The sequence below is a fragment of the Archocentrus centrarchus genome (assembly GCF_007364275.1).
Source record: "Archocentrus centrarchus isolate MPI-CPG fArcCen1 chromosome 18 unlocalized genomic scaffold, fArcCen1 scaffold_23_ctg1, whole genome shotgun sequence".
In the NCBI taxonomy this organism is placed as follows: Eukaryota; Metazoa; Chordata; class Actinopteri; order Cichliformes; family Cichlidae; genus Archocentrus; species Archocentrus centrarchus.
Window position 1 is genome coordinate 9055748 of NW_022060145.1, and position 18851 is coordinate 9074598.

The window sequence follows — 18851 nt, forward strand, 5'->3', positions numbered from 1 at the left end:
ACCGTTCCCCTTCACAGTTCGTAATTGGCAGAGTCAAGAACAGTCGAAGTTGCCATATCCTGTAGCCCAGGGGCCCTTTGATTGCTGTCCCCCTAGGCGCTCTAGTCGCCGTACCGCATACCCCAGGGGCCCTTTGATTGCTGTTTCCTGTGGCACAGGGGCCCTATGGTTGCCATATCCCGTGGCTCAGGGGCCCTTTGATAGCCGTCCCCCGTGGCCCAGGGGCCCTCTGATTGCCGTCCCCCGTGGCCCAGGGGCCCTCTGGTTGCCATATCCCGTGGTTCAGGGGCCCTTTGCCATCCCCCGTGGCCCAGGGGCCCTCTGATTGCCGTCCTCCGTGGCCTAGGGGCCCTCTGGTTGCTGTACGACATGGCCCAGGGGCCCTCTGGTTCCTATGTCCTGTGGCCGAGGGCCCTCTGACTGCTGTCACTCCCCCCAGCCCATTTCAGTTAACCCTTATAGACTAAAGAAGTACAACTAAAGAAGATCCTAGAATAGAGGGCTCTATCGCAATCAGCATCAACATCGGTATCTGGATTGTTGTTGGGCCCCCCCCTGGGCCCCCTGGATCCATGGGCCCCGGGGCGCCAGCCCCACTCGCCCGGTCGGTAATACGGCCCTGGTTATGTGTTTAACCTATGTTTAAGTTGTGCTAGAGCGAGATATTCTCTATGAAACTGAAACCAACTAAGGCCTGCAAGACCTCTTTTTACACCTCCCGATGCCATTTGTAAGCAAAATGTTACACCTTTAATAAACTTTATTCTTAAGAAGCTGTTGTGTTTGTGTCTGGGAAAATCACAAACTGTATATAAAAGATGGCTGCAGATCCCGTGACGTCACACATTGGTTCGGGGACTTTTGTCATGAAGCCTCAACTTCAGCATTATGGCTATCGTCATCTTGTTTATTTGGAGCCAGAAGCCAGCATATTTGGCTTAAAGGATGAAGTTAGCAGCTGAGCCTAGCTAGTTTGATTAGACAGTATAAAAGATGGACGTCGCTGCCTCGATGCCACCCACTGGTTTCTAAAGTCCCAAGACTGAGCCCATAAACACCTCAAGAAGGTGTTTATGAAGGTCATGGCAGAAAACAGGTTTCCTACAGATTTCTATAAAACTGGAAGTCCTTTTGCAACCACAGCTATCGCCATCTGTTGGCCTTCAGATAGAATGCGGGTATAAGGCCCTTTCACATTGGCTTCATTTTAGACCTGGAATCTTCGGGCATGTTTTGTACTGTCTACAGGTGCAGCCACAGGTTGCAAAGCTGCATCACAAAGACAGATTAGTACTAACATGACATGCAACATAATATTCATCCACCGTTTTTATTTCCACTTAATTGGATGGACTGTAAGTACAATTAAGAGAACCCATACTAATATTATTTTTGGATAATTGCATAAAAAAGCTCCAACACCACAAACAGTCAGAAGGTCAAATGGAGTTAGTGGAGCTGAAGCTTATCTGACAGCTAGCAACAGAGTCCACCCACCAATCAAATCAATCAAAAAACAATTTAAATAGATAAGATATTTGAAAATTCAGCCCCAGTAGAGCTGTTATGAAGGAGAAAATTACTGACAGAGACCAAAACAGTTTTTTTGGACAAGGCACGTTTATTTTTGTGGTAAAGTTGGGCATTTTAATGTGGGGTTTGTGTGGACTGACTCACTTTTGGCACCAGCCTCAAGAGCTTATTCGAGGAACTTGAATTCAAGATTGCTATTTGACATTAAATGTAATTGAAAATGGTCCAAGACTTAACAATGCTCCATGTTACATGTATTTTATTTCGGCCCTCTGCTACTGTCCCACCTGCTGGCGCTTTAGTGTCGTCTGACCTGCGTGCCTTTGGACCGTAGGAGCAAACAGCAGCATTCGTAGAAGAGGAAAACTCGTCACGTAAAAATGAGTCAGCAAGGTTCAAAGCCAAAACTTTATTGCAGTGGGGAAACAGTGCAAATCACTAAACCACTGTGCCACTGAAAGTATACAGGAGGTATGTGAGATTGTGTCTTGTCACAATCTTTTATACCGAGTCTTTTTTTTTTTTTTTACGCCGATACTGGACACATGAGCAGACCTATATACGGACCTATATTACACAGTCTACCCTGATTAGCAGGAAGCAGCTATGGCCTCGTATTTTTCAGATGTGCAGAATTGAAGAGTGACTTATTTTAACTATATGTCTATAACCTGTTGACTGATTAACTATCTGCATTGCATACCACCACTTCAGTCGTAAACGTGACAAGCGTAAGATGACTTGTCACCCAGTGAGGCATGCACACTCAGGAGTATTTCTTCTCTCTTTCCGTGTCTGAACACCTTGAATCGTAGTGCTCAGCACAATTCATGGTCTGTAAAACAGGAGACACCGACAATTATCAACCCGACTGCTTAATAAATTTCACGTGGCTCTTAGTTCATCAGTTCAAGGCCTCTGAGCAGTTTTTGCAGTTTCGGGCGAACGGTTCCTCCCAGAGACAGAACCCATCTCTGTCTGGATTTACAATGAGGTTTCGCATGTAAAGAGGAACTAGCGATAACACCTGTAAAGTGCCCAAGATTGGGATATGATTAGTTGCACCGTTCCACGGTGAGCTCACCCAGTCTGATTTACAACCTCTGAGCAGGGGGAAAACAGCTAAACCCTGGAGGTATGGAAATAATGTTGCAACAACAACGACGGGAGACGTGGAAACACTAAAAACTTTATTGGTGTGCCTGCTGTTGTCTACAGAGAGGGCTGCTGCAAAACAGCCGTAAAAGCTCTGATCGGGTGACAAGGCGGCCGTGAATTGCTTTCCCGTTTCAAAACATTTATTTTGAGCAACTGCCTCGCTTTGTATTCTGCCGTGAAAAGTTCAGGAGCTGACAGTAGCTCCGTAGTGGGGGACTTTGACTATATGTTGCGTGACATTTATTGCTCGGGACAGAAGCTCGCTTTTTATGACAGCCGGTGCAGAAAACAGAGCGAGTCGTTTTTGCTGAACTTGCGCCTCAAAAGCAACAAAAGAAGGAAAAGCAGTCGTCATGGATGGGTCTCGCAGATTTCTCCTCTTTCCCCTCCCTGATCATGTCTATATCAATTACGCCGCATCTGAAGCATGCACAACGAAGAAGGGACACGGCAGAGTCTTTTATGCTGATGAGAAGCAGCTCGGAATGATGAGAGAGGGAGGAGGGTCTTGGAGTCTTCGAAGCAGATAAAAATGGAAATGTTCCCCTTGCTTCTCGACACCCCTGTATCAAAGCTTCCAGCCCGAGTCTGGGGAGCGAGGAGGGGGAGGAGAGGTAGGAAGGAGGAGGAGAGGATGGGATAGGAGTTGAGGCGGGGAGAGAGGTGGTGGTGGTGGTGAGGGTGGGGGAGATGTCCCAGCTGTGTTTGACAGGTCTCAGGGCTGAGCTGTGTGGTCTGATGCTCAGAGAGGGAGGGTGCCCACCACCATAAAAACACACACACACACACACACACACACACACACACACACACACACATGCACGCACAGAAGGGGGGGAAGAAGAAGGAGCAGGCGGGGAGACGAACCGGTCACGGTGTCCTGGGTAACATGTCAGCGAGCTTTGACATGCTCCAGCCCAACATGAAGATATCTCTGTGTTATCTAAGGGGCTGCTAGGTTAACAAAAAGCAGCAATGTCAGGCAGGCTGGTCCAAGAAGCTTTGTTTCTTTAAGAGTTAATAGGAACAGAAATAACGTGCATATTAATCTCACTTAATAGGACCCCGCCTTGTTAAAGAGTTGGGAAAGAAGGTCAGAATTCATATTTATAAGCCAAATAGCGAGCTACAATCAATCAGCAGCCAGTCAGGTTGGCTCAGCGTAAAGATAATCAAACCTGGCTCTGTTCAAAGCTAAAAAAAAAACAAAACAAAAAACTATCAATACCTCCAAAGCTCACTTCTTACCATATTATATTGGTTTAATATTTCACCAGCTTTCCTGAAGGTCTTTTAAATGAGTCCTGCTGAGAAATTTCCTTAGATGTCTGCACATGTGGACACCAGATAACGTTGGGCGAATCAGGTCTCAGCATTGTGCGAAGATTTCTTTTCTCATATGTAACACACAGGAAAATGCTCCGTTTGGTTTAGCTGAGGGAGCTGCTTGGAGGAGAGGGAAGGAGGCAGGACATAGCATCAGCACTAGGACAATTACCTGCGCTATTCTTACAGTCTTGCAATCAGACCTCACACAAGATTTTGTACTAGGGAGCTGGCAACGCAGTGTGTGTCATTTGTGCCTTTACGTGCATCTCCACTGGGAACTGTCAAGAAAAGCTGAGGGCAGGAGTGCATGTGTGAAAATAGCTAGCAGCTTCTTGCGGAAATGAAAGTGGAATGGCATTCATGTAGCATTGTTTCAGTCTTACTGACCACTCTAAAACCATTCTGTGGATAAATTAATGACTAATCTTTCAGTGCGGCCCATAATTGTTTTATTCTTATTTTCTTATTCCAAAAAACAAACGTGAAAGTAAGAAATTTGTTGCTTCAGTGCTGCCAGATGACTAATGAAGTATCCAGGAAGTTACAGACTGCGGGCCATGTTACAGCCCAATATGTAACCTCTAACACCTGAAGTGTCATTTTTACACCTACTTTTATGGGTTTTTTTATTTTGTTTTTTACAGCACAAACACATGAGTTGTTGCATGATAATTAGTCATCTTTAGAGGTGGCTCAACACGGTTACCTGTTTACAGAGGTAGACTAGCTGTTTCCCCACTCTTTCCAGTCTTCATGCAAGGCTAAAGCTCCAACTGGAGCTTAATATTTTCCCATTATCTTCCCACTGTTTCCCAATATGTCAGAGTCTTGCTGCAAGAACTGGAGAACTTTCTGTAACAAGTTATTCAACAACCAAAGCAGGACTGAAGATTGAGACACGGATCATCTTCTGGATCAGTGACTCATAGCTAAAACGCCAGCTTGATATTAACCCCAAAACAGGAATCTATCATGACACATTGCCGATGTATTGACCGGCGGTGGATCCCTGAGGGAGGATCCCTGAGGGAGGACCCCTGCGGTCATTGTAATCCGCTCGGTGAGCACTGCAGTCAGATGACTCAACACTGTCTTGCTTAGCCTGCAGCTCTTCCACACCCTTTCTTTGCATTCCAGCATCTCAAAGGCAAACTTCTTACAGCTGCTCTCCACAGTTACTATCTTTGTCCAGTATTACCAAAACAGAAAAAAAAAAAAAAGAGTGTGAACAATGTTGCAATCCATGTAGACGTCATCTGTAAAAACAAGCAGGCCTGTCTGTAAAGCTAGCAGATCAGTGTTTGGCAGAGCAGATGTACTTCACCCTTCTGAGTGATATGGGGTAAGTGGCTCTCATTGGGACTGGAGCCAGGTCATTCCATTCCTTGGACTTACTGATACAGAGTGTTCCTCCCTGATTCTTAGTGCCCTTTGATCTTCCTCTAAGATCACTAATGAGCAATTTGTGGTCAGATTGACCCGCTCTAATTGGCCTAGAGAGGTTTGGTGCTTTGTTTCACTTTGCCCAGTCCTTTTTCAGTGGCCTCTTCACAACCAAAGCTCTAATTAATTACTCCACCTCTGTGCAACACAAAAATCACACCATGTGACAATACCAGTAATTTCTTTTTCATGCTTGTTTTTAATAGGCAAGCTTTTTCTCCTTCCTTTCCATCCTTTCAAGTCATGTGTATAGAGATTGCTGCCTTCAGAGACAACATTTTGCTGCAATAAATCCTTTTGTATTTTAACAATACTAAGCCACTGCAGCCTCTTTTTTTTTTTTTTTTTAAAGCCGTGTCTTTTCGGGTATGCCTTTGCCTCTGGGCAGCCTCTGTGCATCATTTTTGTGCATACTGTGTTAACTCATAGTGTATGTTTTAATCAGATTTTCCTGATAGCCAGAATCTGTGACTTACACGTCCATATCGTACAGACCTTGCCATAACATGGAAGGAATGTTAGACACAGAAGACAGTATGACGACTCACAATTCCAGAAAAAACTTAAAAGACAAATACTTCCTCTAGAGTGTGGGCAAAAGGAGGGGATGCCTGACTTAATTGCTGCAATGCTACTAGAATAAAAGAAAAAGAATGTGATCGTGGGAGCATAGATGTCTGGAAGATGCAGATAATGTTCTCTCTCATTTCTGCAGTGATATTCAGACTTTACTTTAAGCCACGACATGTGAAACATTATTTCAGTAATACACTCACCGGACACTGTTTGGCTGCTCATTAACCCAAATATCTATTGCAATGGCAATTTTATTTATATAGCACATTTCATTACATGCCAACTCAATGTGATAAAATAAAGACTTGTGTGTATATATATATATATATATATATATATATATATATATATATATATATATATATATATATATATATATATATATATATATATTTATTTATTTATTTTATAGACACTGATGTTGGACGAGAAGGCCTGGCTCAGTCTCTGCTCTAATTTATCCCAAAAGTGCTCTATCGACTCTGTGCAGGCCAGTCAAGTTCTTCCACACCAAACTCTTTATGGTCCTGCTTTGTGCACTGGTGTGCAGTCATGTTGGAACAGGAAGGGGCCATCCCCAAACTGTTAGCACAAAGTTGGGAGCATCAAATTGTCCAAATGTCTTGGTATGCTGAAGCATTAAGAGTTCCTTTCACTGGAACTAAGGGGCCGAGCCCAACTCCTGAAAAACAACCCCACACCATAACCCCCCCCCACCACCACCACCACCACCACCACCAAACTTCACACTTGGCACAATGCAGTCAGACAAGTACCGTTTTCATGGCAACCACCAAACCAAACTCATCCATCTGATTACCAGATGGAGAAGAATGATTCATCATTCCAGAGAACACGTCTCCACTGCTCTAGAGTCCAGTGGCGGTGTGCTTTACACCACTGCATCCTTTGCATTGTGCTTGGTGATGTACGGCTTGGATGTAGCTGCTCGGCCATGGAAACCCATTCCATGAAGCTCTCTACACACTGTTCTTGAGCTAATCTGAAGGCCACATGAAGTTTGGAGGTCTGTAGCGATTGACTCTGCAGAAAGTTGGTGACGTCTGTGCACTATGCACCTCAGTATCCACTGACCCCGCTCTGTGTTTTTACATAGCCTACCACTTCATGGCTGAGTTGTTGTCTTTGTTGTTTGTCTTTGCACTTTGTTATAATACCAGTAACAGTTGACTGTGGAATATTTAGTAGTGAGGTAATTTCACGGCTGGACTTCTTGCACAGGTGGCATCCTATCACGGTACCACGCTGGAATTCACTGAGCTCCTGAGAGCGACTTACTCTTTCACAAATGTTTGTAGAAGCCGTGTGAGACCCTCTGAGTCACTGTTAATCTTTAGGTCATTGATGACTTTAGCAAGAGCTGTTTCTGTGTTACGACTGGTCTGATTGATACTTATCATAAAGACTTTGAGAAACATTCTAATAACCTGAAGAACTGTTTGCCATCTGAGTTGTTGCTGTAGTCAATGTGAATATTGAGAGTGAAAATTAAAAACTCATATAATTGTCAAATGACAAAGATTTCCAATTAGAAATGTTTTTATATATAACAGCGATCCCACCATCCCTCCTGTTTGTACAGGTGCAATGTTCAAAATTATAGTTAGTGGGTGATGTTTCAATCAGCTCTGTGTTTCCAGTCTTTTCAGGCCAGGTTGCAGTAAGAAGCATAAAGTCCAGTTTACTGCTAATAATGATGTCATCAGTAATAAACATCTTGTGACGGAGGTATTAGTGGATCAAGACAGGTTGGGTTTAATGCGGACAAGAGCAAAGGGTCTTTTACTGGCTTCCTGTTGGTGATTGGTTGGTTGCTAATTATTATTTCAATATGAGAAAGTGGTTTGAGAACATTATATAGGGATGTATTAGTAAGTGTAGACTGTGAGCAGTCCAAAGGATCAAAGATATTTAGATTTATGTTATAAGATTAAGAGCTCAGAATATGTGAATTTATAAAGTTTACAGAGGCAGTTGGGATAAGGCATTAGGACCCAATCACACAACCACCTGCTGAAGCTGTTGGCGTCAGACAGGATGGTGTGAGTATTTCAGAAATTGCTAATCTACTCAGATTTTCCTGTACAGAGTTTATAGAGACTGGTCCAAAAAAAAAAAAAAAACACTGATGAACTGGGCTGTATGACATCCACAAATCATCCACAACCAAATTCTAAATTAACTCAGGGCAATCAATTTTTTTGGTGTTTTGAGCCAAAAGTTGTAGCAACATGCTAACAATGGCAATGCTAATGAAAGTTGTGCAGTTCACCATTTTCACCAGCCTGTTAGTTGTTAACAAGCATATGCTAACAAGCGCACAATGATCAGCCTCCACCTCAGGCTGATAGGAATGCAGTAGTTGCTCAGGTATTGGTACCATATAATGGCCACTGGTATGGCTTAGCTAAACCAAGCACTAAAAAACACTACCATCAAAAAGATGAAGCCTTAGTTTAATTTAGCTTAATTTATATTCTGCTTATCATTCAATCACTTGTAGAAAGAAATTTAAACAACTTGTAGAAAATAATCACCACACAGATTTAATTTTCTTTTTGTTCTGAGAATCTTTGTTAGACTCAAAAGTTGATTCAAGGTTAGGTTAATATTTCAGCAATAACAAAAAAATCAGTTGGGGTTGAAGAAATTCAGCTTCATCGTGAATTGTTGTGCTGCATTAATCTCTTGAGATTACACAGATCGGGTCAATGTGAGTCCATAAATGAGCCTAACCTGACTCATCAAAACACCTTTCTGTCTGCATAATGTATAGACAGGCCTGCAGTTGTGTAACGATAAAGAATCCTTAGCAAAAGGCACAAACCTTTGTCAATAGATACTACCATAAACTTTTATGGTTCATTGGGCAGAGGAAGGGTTAAGTAGAGAACACGGGGCGTGTTAAGTGTGTCTCCCAGGCTTAAATTCCCAATTGCTGACACAAGTCAATGTTACGCACTTTAATGTTCCTTTTGAATGTTGTTGAGTGGTCTTAAAATGTCTTAGGACAGGTTAAAGGGAAGTATGTGAAGCTAAGTAAGTTCTCTTTTGTTGTATAGTGGAACTAATAAAAGGTTAAAATAAAACCAGGGCCCTAAAGCCTTTTTCCTTCCTACTGCCTTTAATCATTACTAAACAACGTTCAGGCAAAAAAAGAAAAAAGTAATTTGCTCTCTGCAGTTCGCTTTGACCAGCAGAATTACTCAGCACATATGTTGCATTGGCCCAAGCTTACAGTGAATATAAATTTTGTATGGTCATTGTAATTTTTGCTACTTCTTGTACTTGTTTTTTGATTCTTGTTTCTTCTATTTTGAATTCAGAATGTAAATCTTCATGGAGACCCATCTCCATATGGATGCTGAGCTTCAATTCTTTATTTTACACATCCCTGTCTTTTGTCTGTTAACTGCTTATTTCAATACCATATGTGCACATAAAAATGGCAAAATGCAGAATTCATTTATGTAAATGCTAGCATTACCATGCAGAAAGACCATTGCTCAGAGAAGCCAAGGGCAATGGATGAGAGGAGGACGAGGGAGAAAAATATTCTGTGGCAAATGGAAGCGTTTAGAGGAAGCGTCGCAGTCAGGGCCGCCTAAGGTGTCCTGCCATCTCAAGAATTGTCACCACTGGTACTCTCCAAAGCTGGCAAACATGGTATTGTGAGTTGCTATGGATCACAAGAAGCATCAGTACCTGGGCTCTAAGGGGAGTGCCAGAAATCAGAGGGGTAAACCCAGGACTTTAGGGTTCAGTTCTGAATCCTGTTGAAGTGTTGTGGACCTACTGTATCTGGTCCTTGGATTCCTTGGATAGTCTGTACCACACAGTAAGCCTTAAAATTATTCAGATGATACCATTAAATGTCCAAAACAGCTCCAACAGCACAAACTAATTGGGAAGGTCCAAATATGTGACTCCAGTTAGCACACATTGGTTCCAGTTTTGGTTGGAGGTATGAAGGGGAGAATTGTCCAGCAAGGCCCAAACCAATTTTTGTAACAGGCTGTAAAGAGCATTAAAATTGAAATTAGCTAAATTTAACATGAACAAGATAAAAAAAAAAAAAAGTCGACTTCTCTTTAAATGTTGCACGAGTGTAATAATCAGCTTGAGGCTGTAATGGCTCGCTGGGACACTCAGAGGAAGCGATCCATCAATTATTCCACCTGTGCTTTCCCTACTGTAAAGTCAAAATGTTTGCCACGCAAAAGATCTCTTGGCCCTAAACGTGCATACTGAAGTGACAGCCAATAGTGGTTAACCAGCATCAAGCAGCACCTGCCACTGGAAAGTGGCTCGTGTTAGTGGAATACCAGCAACAAACCACCCAAGAGCAGCAGGAATTTAACATATGCCATTGAGTGGCATACCACTCCGCGCTTTTCAGCCTTTGTGTCACTTGGTGTTTAGTTGTAAACTAAAGTGCTGGATGTACCAAAACGACACAGCCAAAGTGACCGAGCCGGGCTGCTAACACGGCTAAAAAGGCATGACATCCAGTGGCTGCGGGTCCCCATTGTGATGAAATTAATTATTTCTGTGGGATTGCAATGGAAATCACTGTGGCCTATAGGTCACATTTCACTTTTCGACCTGGATGCAAAGGTCAGCTGTCAGAAAGCTTTTATATCCTCTAAAAGCAACTGGTGGCCTGTTTGAACATGACTGGCTACAGTGGCTTTGTAGCAGTAGCTTGATATGTTTCCAAATGGTGCGCACTCACATTTTTTCCAGCGGCCTTCTCAGTACTCAGCACTGCTTTCCCTAAAATCTCACGCTTCTCTTTGTTTAAGATATTATTAACTCTTCAAAGAATGCTGCATATTGCAGCTAAAGCCAAATAACGACTTGAGATATTAAAAAAAAAAGTGAATACCACACAATCAAGAGCAGCATGCTTTTACAAATAAGTGGGAGCTGGTTAATTCAGTTTCACAACAGTACAGTAAGAGAGGGGTATAAATAGCTGCTTCCAAATATAGCACGTTTCAACTTCCTCTCAAATTCCTGCCACAAGTTGCTATCATCACAGCCATTTTGCCAGTGTAAGAACCCACTGCAGATTAAAGGCCACACTAGCCCCATGAGGTCTTTATCACTCTGCACATCCATGCAACTGCGCGCAGCATCTGTCTTCCTTGTCACATTAAAGTAAACTGACGCTTCGGCAACACCCCAAAATAAAAAATGAGGGTAGTGGGAAAAAAAAAAAAAAAGAAGCAAAACTGAAGAAGTGCGAACAGATAGGAGCCTAGACGTGGCCCCGGCTGCACTCCTCTGCTGAAGTAATTAGCTCCCAGGTTGATGCGGACCCCTCGTGGGATTCCACCGTGACATGTTCAAATGAGTATTGGCAGTGTGTGACACCAGCTGTGGGCCTCCTACAGGGAGCTGCTGTAGTGTGCACTGAGCACGACACCAGCCCTGTAAACCAGCATGGGCAGTGGCCTTGAGCTTGTTTTACAGCTAAAGGAAACAACTGTAAACTGTGACTTCTGAACTTTTTATGTCAGGTGTTTCAGGCAGTGATGCTCTGCTGACTGTCCACCAAACACACACACACACACGCGCGCACACACACACACACACACACACACACACACATATCCAGCCGCATCCAAATCTGTGTCTGTGGTACAGATGGGAGCACCCTCCCCTCCAAAGGGGGCTTAGACACGATGAGGGGAGGGCCAGGCATTATTCAGACCCATCCTGCAGTAGAAATGCAACCACACCCGTGTCGCTTACAATGAACCAAGCTCTGTGTGGAATTCCCACTTTACCCACCCACGGCACCAATTTGGCTACCTCCGGTGGGAGGGCACATGACTGGCAACCCAATAAATTCAAGAAGGGGGCTACCACACCCATCCTTATCTTTAAAGGCATCACTTTTGCGCAGTAATAGCACTTATTAAATGATAAATGAGTTTACAGCCAAATCATGGTTCCTTTGAAAGAACTATTTTTAAACCACCTACAAACTTGATCATATGAGTATTTCTGGCATAAAAACATAGATATTTTTAGTCGTGTTATTTATAAAAGCTGCTTTAATTGGATATTTTGCATCACCTGATGAAACAAAGCCTTCAGCCAACAGCTGCTCAACAGTTCCTCCTAGTGGTCAAAAAATATTGGATCTATAAAGTAATTGAGCTTGAAAGGAATCCTGTTTGAATTGTTACTGCATTATTTATGTAGTTTTATTAGAGCATTTATAAATATAGATGAGAGACATTAACATAAATAGGCATAATGCATTTGCCATTTCATAATATTCATCTAAAAGCAAAAGTGCAAATGTAGCACGTGGTTGTTCTCAATGGCAGAATGAAGATGACCGCAAAGACTTAAAATTCGACAGTAAAATACTGAACTGTAGGATAGGCAGGCATGACGTGAAGTGCAAGAGTTTAAGGAGTCTGCGTGTGGAGGTGCTTGGGGTTTCATTCCTCTGGATCTTCACTAGTTTCTTACAGGCGTGCTGTTTCCTTTCACTGTCTTCTTCAGGTGGTGGTAGTTGGGCAGGATCTTCATGAGGAAGTCCAGTTGCAGAGTCTGAGGCTGCATGATTCCAAATAAAGAAAGAAAGAAATAAAACCATCCCTGGTTACACAAATGTGCGCACAAGCCTACAGAACTTGGCGACTCGCAGACGAGTGTCAGCGAAGCACTGACCTGTGGCTTTTCACTCTGCACACGCCTGATGCAGTTTGAGCCGTACACGACCGTGTTCTCCGGCACCACCTCGCACGTGTTGATCTGACAGCACGCGCCGACGATGCAGCCGCTGGTCAGGATCACGTTTCTCCCGAGATCAGCTGGGAATTAATATGACAAAAATACTCTATAATGATAAAATCAGATTTTTTTTTGCATTGATTTTAATATACAGTACAGTGTAATAGTGTAATATTGTGTGATTTTTATCCAGGTTTGCTAATACTGCACTGGCAGTGTAATTGGGATCATTGTCATGCTGAAAAATGAAGAAATGCTATTTATGCCTGTCAATCTGTATCATCTTTGATATTTTTGTACTTTCAACTAAAGAAATGGAAACAAATGATGTGTTTTTGTGACAGGCTGCTAGTAACAAAGTGCCTTGAGTTAGGGGCCTTTATGCTTGAATGATTTATGGATCAGTGTTGAGTGGTCAGAAAAGGTCACGTACAAGGACTGGACTGAAAATGAGTGAAAAAGCAGCCAATGTCCAAAGAAAAACTTTGAAAAACCTTCAGAGAGCCTGGAGAAATATTGCTCAAGAGCATTTTAAAAATTACAAGAAAGTCCGGCTGCTTGGAAGCAAAGTATAAAGACAGGATGGGCAGACTTTGCACAGCACATCATAACAAATTTGTTTTTTCCACAATCCTAATACAGCACTTACCCTTGGACTCAATCACATTGTTGTCTCCAATTTTCAAAGCTTGAGAGACTGAGGCAGAATTGTTAAGGATTTCAACCAATGAACAGCTGAGATGTTATCAAATTATGGCATACTGTTGCTTTTTTTAAACACATCTTACCACTTCTGCTTTTTCTTTCTGTCATATATATTGTTACAGTTGTGGGTAAACTTTAAATAAAGTCAGTCCTTGCCAGTCAGCCTGCAAAAATTGCCCCCTTGGTGACGCTGGCAGCTTTTTCCATCTTTAGCCTGTGGTGATAGCGCTGTGTGGGTTGCGATCAATCAGTGGTTTCTTGTAAACCTTGTAGAGTTTTTAATCAGAAGTTTAATCATTTATGAAAGTGCTACGAGTGAGTATTTATCTACTAAACCACAATAATTCAAAGAACGGGCACAGTTTGAAACCTTCAAGTTAAAAATTAATAGAAAACTAGAAGGACACTCAGCAGAGCGCATACCTCACCCACCCCAAATAGTCTGTGTGCCCATACTACGCTGCCATAGATACCAACCAATGTTGTCATACTCCATCATAAATTACTACATCACACAGATTAGAAATTTATTTTATTGACTTTTGAAAAATGTAAAATACGACTTAATATTTTTATGGAAAAAAAAAACGAGATCCACATGAACATATACAGTCTGGATATATTTTATGTTTATGTCCCCTAATAGCATCCTCTAAAAAACACTAAATGAACAAAGAAAAACAAACATTTGCAGAGATATGAATTGTATTTGTACATGTGATTTTTGTGTAGGGTTTGCAGCTGGCTTTGCATTATTGTGAGTATTTTTTTATTTAAAAAGAACCACAGTGGTGTGGTGGTTAGCACTGCTGCCTCACAGCTAGAAGGTCTGGGTTTGAATCCCCCTTGGCCCGGGCCTCTCTGTGTGGAGTTTGCATGTTCTCTCTGTGTTTGTGTGGGTTTCCTCCCACAGTCCAAAGACATATAGTTACTATGGTAGGGTTAATTGGTGATTCTAAATTGCCCATAGGTGTGAGTGTGGATGGTTGTCTGTCTCTCTGTGTTAGCCCTGCAACAGGCTGGTGACCTGTACAGGATATATGACAACTAGGATAGGCTCCACCCCCCCCCCCCCCCCCCTGAACAGGATGAGTGGAAGAGGATGGATGAAGAAAACGAGAATGAATTATGTATTATAAGAGTAATTGAGAAAAGGTTGGGTTTTTTGGAGAAATTTTGGTGACCTTTGACCTTGAAAATTAAATGATATGTTCTTGGCCCCCTAAGGAATATTTCCACAAAGTTTCATCAATTTTGGTTCAAAACTTTTTGATAGCACAAAAAAGTGAATACTGTCCCTACCTCACATCCCTTTAAAGATTCCTGGTGATCCGGATCACCACCAAAATTAACCAGTTGTTCCTTGTACTACCCCTGACACCTCTAGGAATTTTCATCGAAATGCAGTTATTTTTAACTGTGAATCACGCAAAGCTACTCCAAAAACAGAAGTTTGGAGTAGATAGTACACAGTAAGCCAAGGCCTGTTAGTGCCCTCTGGTGGACAAACTCTGTATGGACAACAGGGTTTCTAAATGATCTTACAGAAACATTTTACCTTATCAAGCAACAAAAATAATATACAGGCTGTTGTTACTGCAAAGGATACCGCATCCAACTTCAAACACGTTGTTAGTCCCGATTGTCATGGTCTTCGGCTCAGCTCCCTCCGAGTCTGGCATTATATTCTCCGGATAACTAACAAGAGACATTAAATGAGTGGAAATGCAACGATCACACAGAAAAAAAGAAACGAGAACGTATCGTCACACAGCACCTATTGCTTACCTGTTAATAATGAGCGCCTGCTCCTCTATTAGATTACCCTCTCCAATAATTATAGGCCCTGCCTCTGCTATGATCCGCGCTTTGGGGTGCACAACTGTTCTAGCACCTGTGAAAGAAGAACAGCTGGATTTACTGGAGCCCAAAGCAGCAGCAGCAGCAGTTATTTCTTCTTCTTTTCAAATGGTAGTAATAAAAGCAGCCTCACCAATGGTCACATCTCCTCTTATTTCGCTTTCAACGCACACAACGGCTCCAGCGGCGATTTTAGCACTGCGGGAACACAGACAGCGATATATAAGATCATTATTCAAATACACGAAGGCTACATGACGCATATTGGTTATCACCTGGCCGCTACAACCTCAGCTAGTGCAATACATCGAAAATATGATAGGACATCTTAATTTCCTGACAGCTGTCACTGTTCCAAAATAAGCCACACACGGTGCAGTGCAGGGGAGGGAGGGGGGGGTCTACCTTTTCTGTGCCATTATTTGCTTGGCGTCTGACATCCCTGCGATGATGAACGAAATGAGCCACAGTCGATTATTAGTCCTTCAGTTCGGGAGCTCAGGGGTTGATTGCGTTTGTCTGAGGCGCGCGCACACACACACGCACACACACACACACACTCTCCACTCCCCTGTTGGGAGCATAAACATGCTGCAATGAACTGCAACCCTATGAGCAGGAGCAACTTGCAGCACAAATTGAGTGGACTTCTGCAGACTGCAGCGTCAGTCGGACGCGTGTTCGTATTGAGCTCAGATTTCAGGACCAGTCTAATGACCACTGAAAGTCCCGCTGACTTTGTGGGGTTTTTTTTTTTTTTTGTTTTTGCACACCACTGCCGTCTCCTTTTTGCTGCACTATCGCTGTGCCTCCTGCAGGGAGCAGCAATCACCAACCTTTGGGAAGTGACGGCGCTGCAGAGTGAGCCAGTTAAATTGATGCCCTTTAACAGTGAGGAAACACCTGATACTTTAGTGTCAAATTAAATGAGATTTTTGTGTTGCCGGCTTTCTTCTGGGTTTTTATGAGAAGCTTGCTGCTTGATGTGCTCATTAGTTTTGGACGCGTAATTTTTTGGCGTTGTATTGTCCGTTAAGCGGGCTTTAACTTCTCTAAAGTCAACCAAAGTTCACGAGGAATAATCCGGAAATTGAACAGTATCATATTTTCAGATTAAAATTATCTACTTTCGTCATGTCATACTATTAGTTTACAATTAGTTTGTTTTTTGTTTGTTTTTTTTTGAAAAGAGAAGTTAACCTTCATCCTAGACTTTCTCAGCCACTGTAAGAGAGCTTGAGAGTTACTAACAGCTTTAACCACTGATCTATTCAAGCGTCCCAGTAAGACACAAGAGTGCGACAGTGAAACGTAAGCAGCTATGCAAATTTCAATTCTCATTCATTTCAATTATTTACACATTATGTAATTTTACTCAAGCGCTGACATTTCTGTGCACCGAGGACCAAGACACCGCAACCAAAAAAAAAAAGGCAGGAATCATCACAATGCATCTTCTGAGTGTTATTTGGTCTCACTGTTGTGTGTTTCGTATTACTTTGTAACCATTTCGTGTCTCTTTTTTGCATCTTACTTTCCAACCCGTTTTGGCCTACTCGGCATGGCCCTACCGTTCAGTAATCCCCTGTGTTCAGTTAAGTCTATTCAACCTCTGAGTATCTATTTCCGTTTTCTAGATTGCTGTTTTAGCAGGACCAGTGGATCAGTGAGGGGGAGGCAGGTGAAAAGGTGAAGTCGCAAGGAGTGGAGGTAATGAAGGTAGGTGAGTTTAATTACCTGGGGTCAACCAGGGGTCAACTATGCAAAGCAATGGATGGTGCACAAGAAAAGAGTGCAGACAGGGTGGATAGCAGAAAGAGTGAAAGGTAAAGCTTACAATGTGGTAGTGAGATCTGCTATGATGTACTGCTCTGACAAAAAGACACAAGGGCTGAGCTTGAGGTGGCAGAGCTGAAAATGTTATGATTTTCATTGGGAGTGACCAGAATGGACAGGATTGGAAATGAGCACACCAGAGCTCAGGTTGAGCAATTTGGAGACAAAATTAGAGAGGCCTGTGCCGAGGAGAGACAGTGGATATAATGGACAAAGGATGTTGAAGATAGAGCGAGAAGCGAGAAAGAGGAGGAGAAGAGGAAAATTACAAAGTTTGTGGATGTGCAGAGGGTTGGTGTGGCAGAGGAGGATGCGAGGGCCAGAGTAAGATGGGAGAAGATGAACAGTTTTAGAACTGAAGAAGCCTTTCGACTGAGAGGTGAAACATCTTCAAGACACTTTAAAGAAGTCCAGTCGCTTTTACAAGCTCCAGACGTGACCATGACGTGGATGACTGACAGCCTACGCAGACAATAAATAGCTTAACAAAAACCTGCTGTGGTTGCCTCTCTCCGAGTAGCGAATAGGCATCACCAGCTACCGACTTTTATTTTGAAGTTTCAGTAGCGGATGTCCCGCTGGTTATTGGGGCTCACTTGTCGCTGGTTGAGTTTTGAGGGAGAGCGAAGCGGCTCAAAGCGAGCTGCGGAGGGGGAGCGCACAAACCGGTGCGCGTTAATTAGACCGCAGCCCGTTTGGACACTGGTTTCCGTACAAAATACAGTTTAAACAACTTAAATATACTGTTAAAATATATATGAAGATTATAACCTGCCTGAAACATTAGGTATTTCTTTTCTCCTAATGAGAGTGAAGAAGTGCGGCTACCCAGCGCGGCGGAGGAGCTGAATTTCATGCGTTCGCGTCAACTTTGTGGGAATAATGTAAGTGTGACAAATGCTATTGGAAAATGGAGCAGTCGGCTACTCTGGACATAGAGACTCTCAAGGTAAGCCAACAGTGAAAAGCACCTGCTGCTTATTATTATTATTATTATTATTATTTATTTGAATTAGAACAGACATATTTTTACAGGTGGAATTAATAATAGTTTACGGCGCATATTAAATTTCCCGGCATTAAAAGAGTTCGAGCCGTGCTCTGCAGGGCAGGAGGACACCTGTGGATGCCTGTGAATTTTATTTTATTTTTTAAAATGTTGATGATGTTGTTTTAATGCAGCAGCTCAAACTCATGTAGAGTCCTCTCTGCAACAGGTGCACCCTCCGGCTGCAAGTGTTCCTGTAAAAATCCCAGCTAATTAAAGATGAATGGAAAGTGTCTGCTTCTCTCTACAGGCCGGACTGTGATTAATAACAACTGACCGGCGCTCAGGCACTTCAAGAAGCCTGTCTGCATGGAGTCCTTTACACATCCACACCCCCCACCTTTGCACTATACCTCATATTGTATGCATCCTGCTCTTCAAGAATCACTGTAATGTGACAGCCTATGAATATTCTGCTCTATGCTTTCTCATTATTATTCCAGCCTAGCAGTGGAGGCAGTAACCTCTGGGTACAGTATGTGCATCTTGTCAGTGCTGCAGCACCAAAAAAAAAAAAAAGCAACTCTGAAGTCCATCACAGGTGAGGTGACTCTTTATCAGTTGAGAAACCCCCTCCTACCCACTC

The 18851-nt window shown here is 42.8% G+C and overlaps 2 protein-coding genes across 2 annotated transcripts in view; one reads left to right on the plus strand and one right to left on the minus strand.

Moving 5' to 3' along the window:
* Nucleotides 1-12127: 12127 nt before the first annotated feature.
* Nucleotides 12128-15886, minus strand: LOC115775186 (dynactin subunit 6-like). The gene is made up of 7 exons (XM_030722731.1): nucleotides 15787-15886; nucleotides 15515-15579; nucleotides 15310-15415; nucleotides 15131-15219; nucleotides 13466-13513; nucleotides 12754-12896; nucleotides 12128-12639 (listed from the first exon to the last, which is right to left on the minus strand). The coding sequence occupies exons 1-7, from the start codon at nucleotides 15819-15821 to the stop codon at nucleotides 12541-12543; spliced, it is 585 nt and encodes a 194-aa protein (XP_030578591.1). The 5' UTR covers nucleotides 15822-15886; the 3' UTR covers nucleotides 12128-12540.
* Nucleotides 15887-17871: 1985 nt separating this feature from the next.
* Nucleotides 17872-18851, plus strand: part of LOC115775136 (zeta-sarcoglycan-like) — a 58804-nt gene continuing 57824 nt past the window's right edge. Inside the window, exon 1 of the mRNA XM_030722651.1 lies at nucleotides 17872-18166. Coding sequence (XP_030578511.1) covers nucleotides 18128-18166 — 39 coding nt within the window. The 5' untranslated portion in view covers nucleotides 17872-18127. The remainder of the gene's footprint in view (nucleotides 18167-18851) is intronic.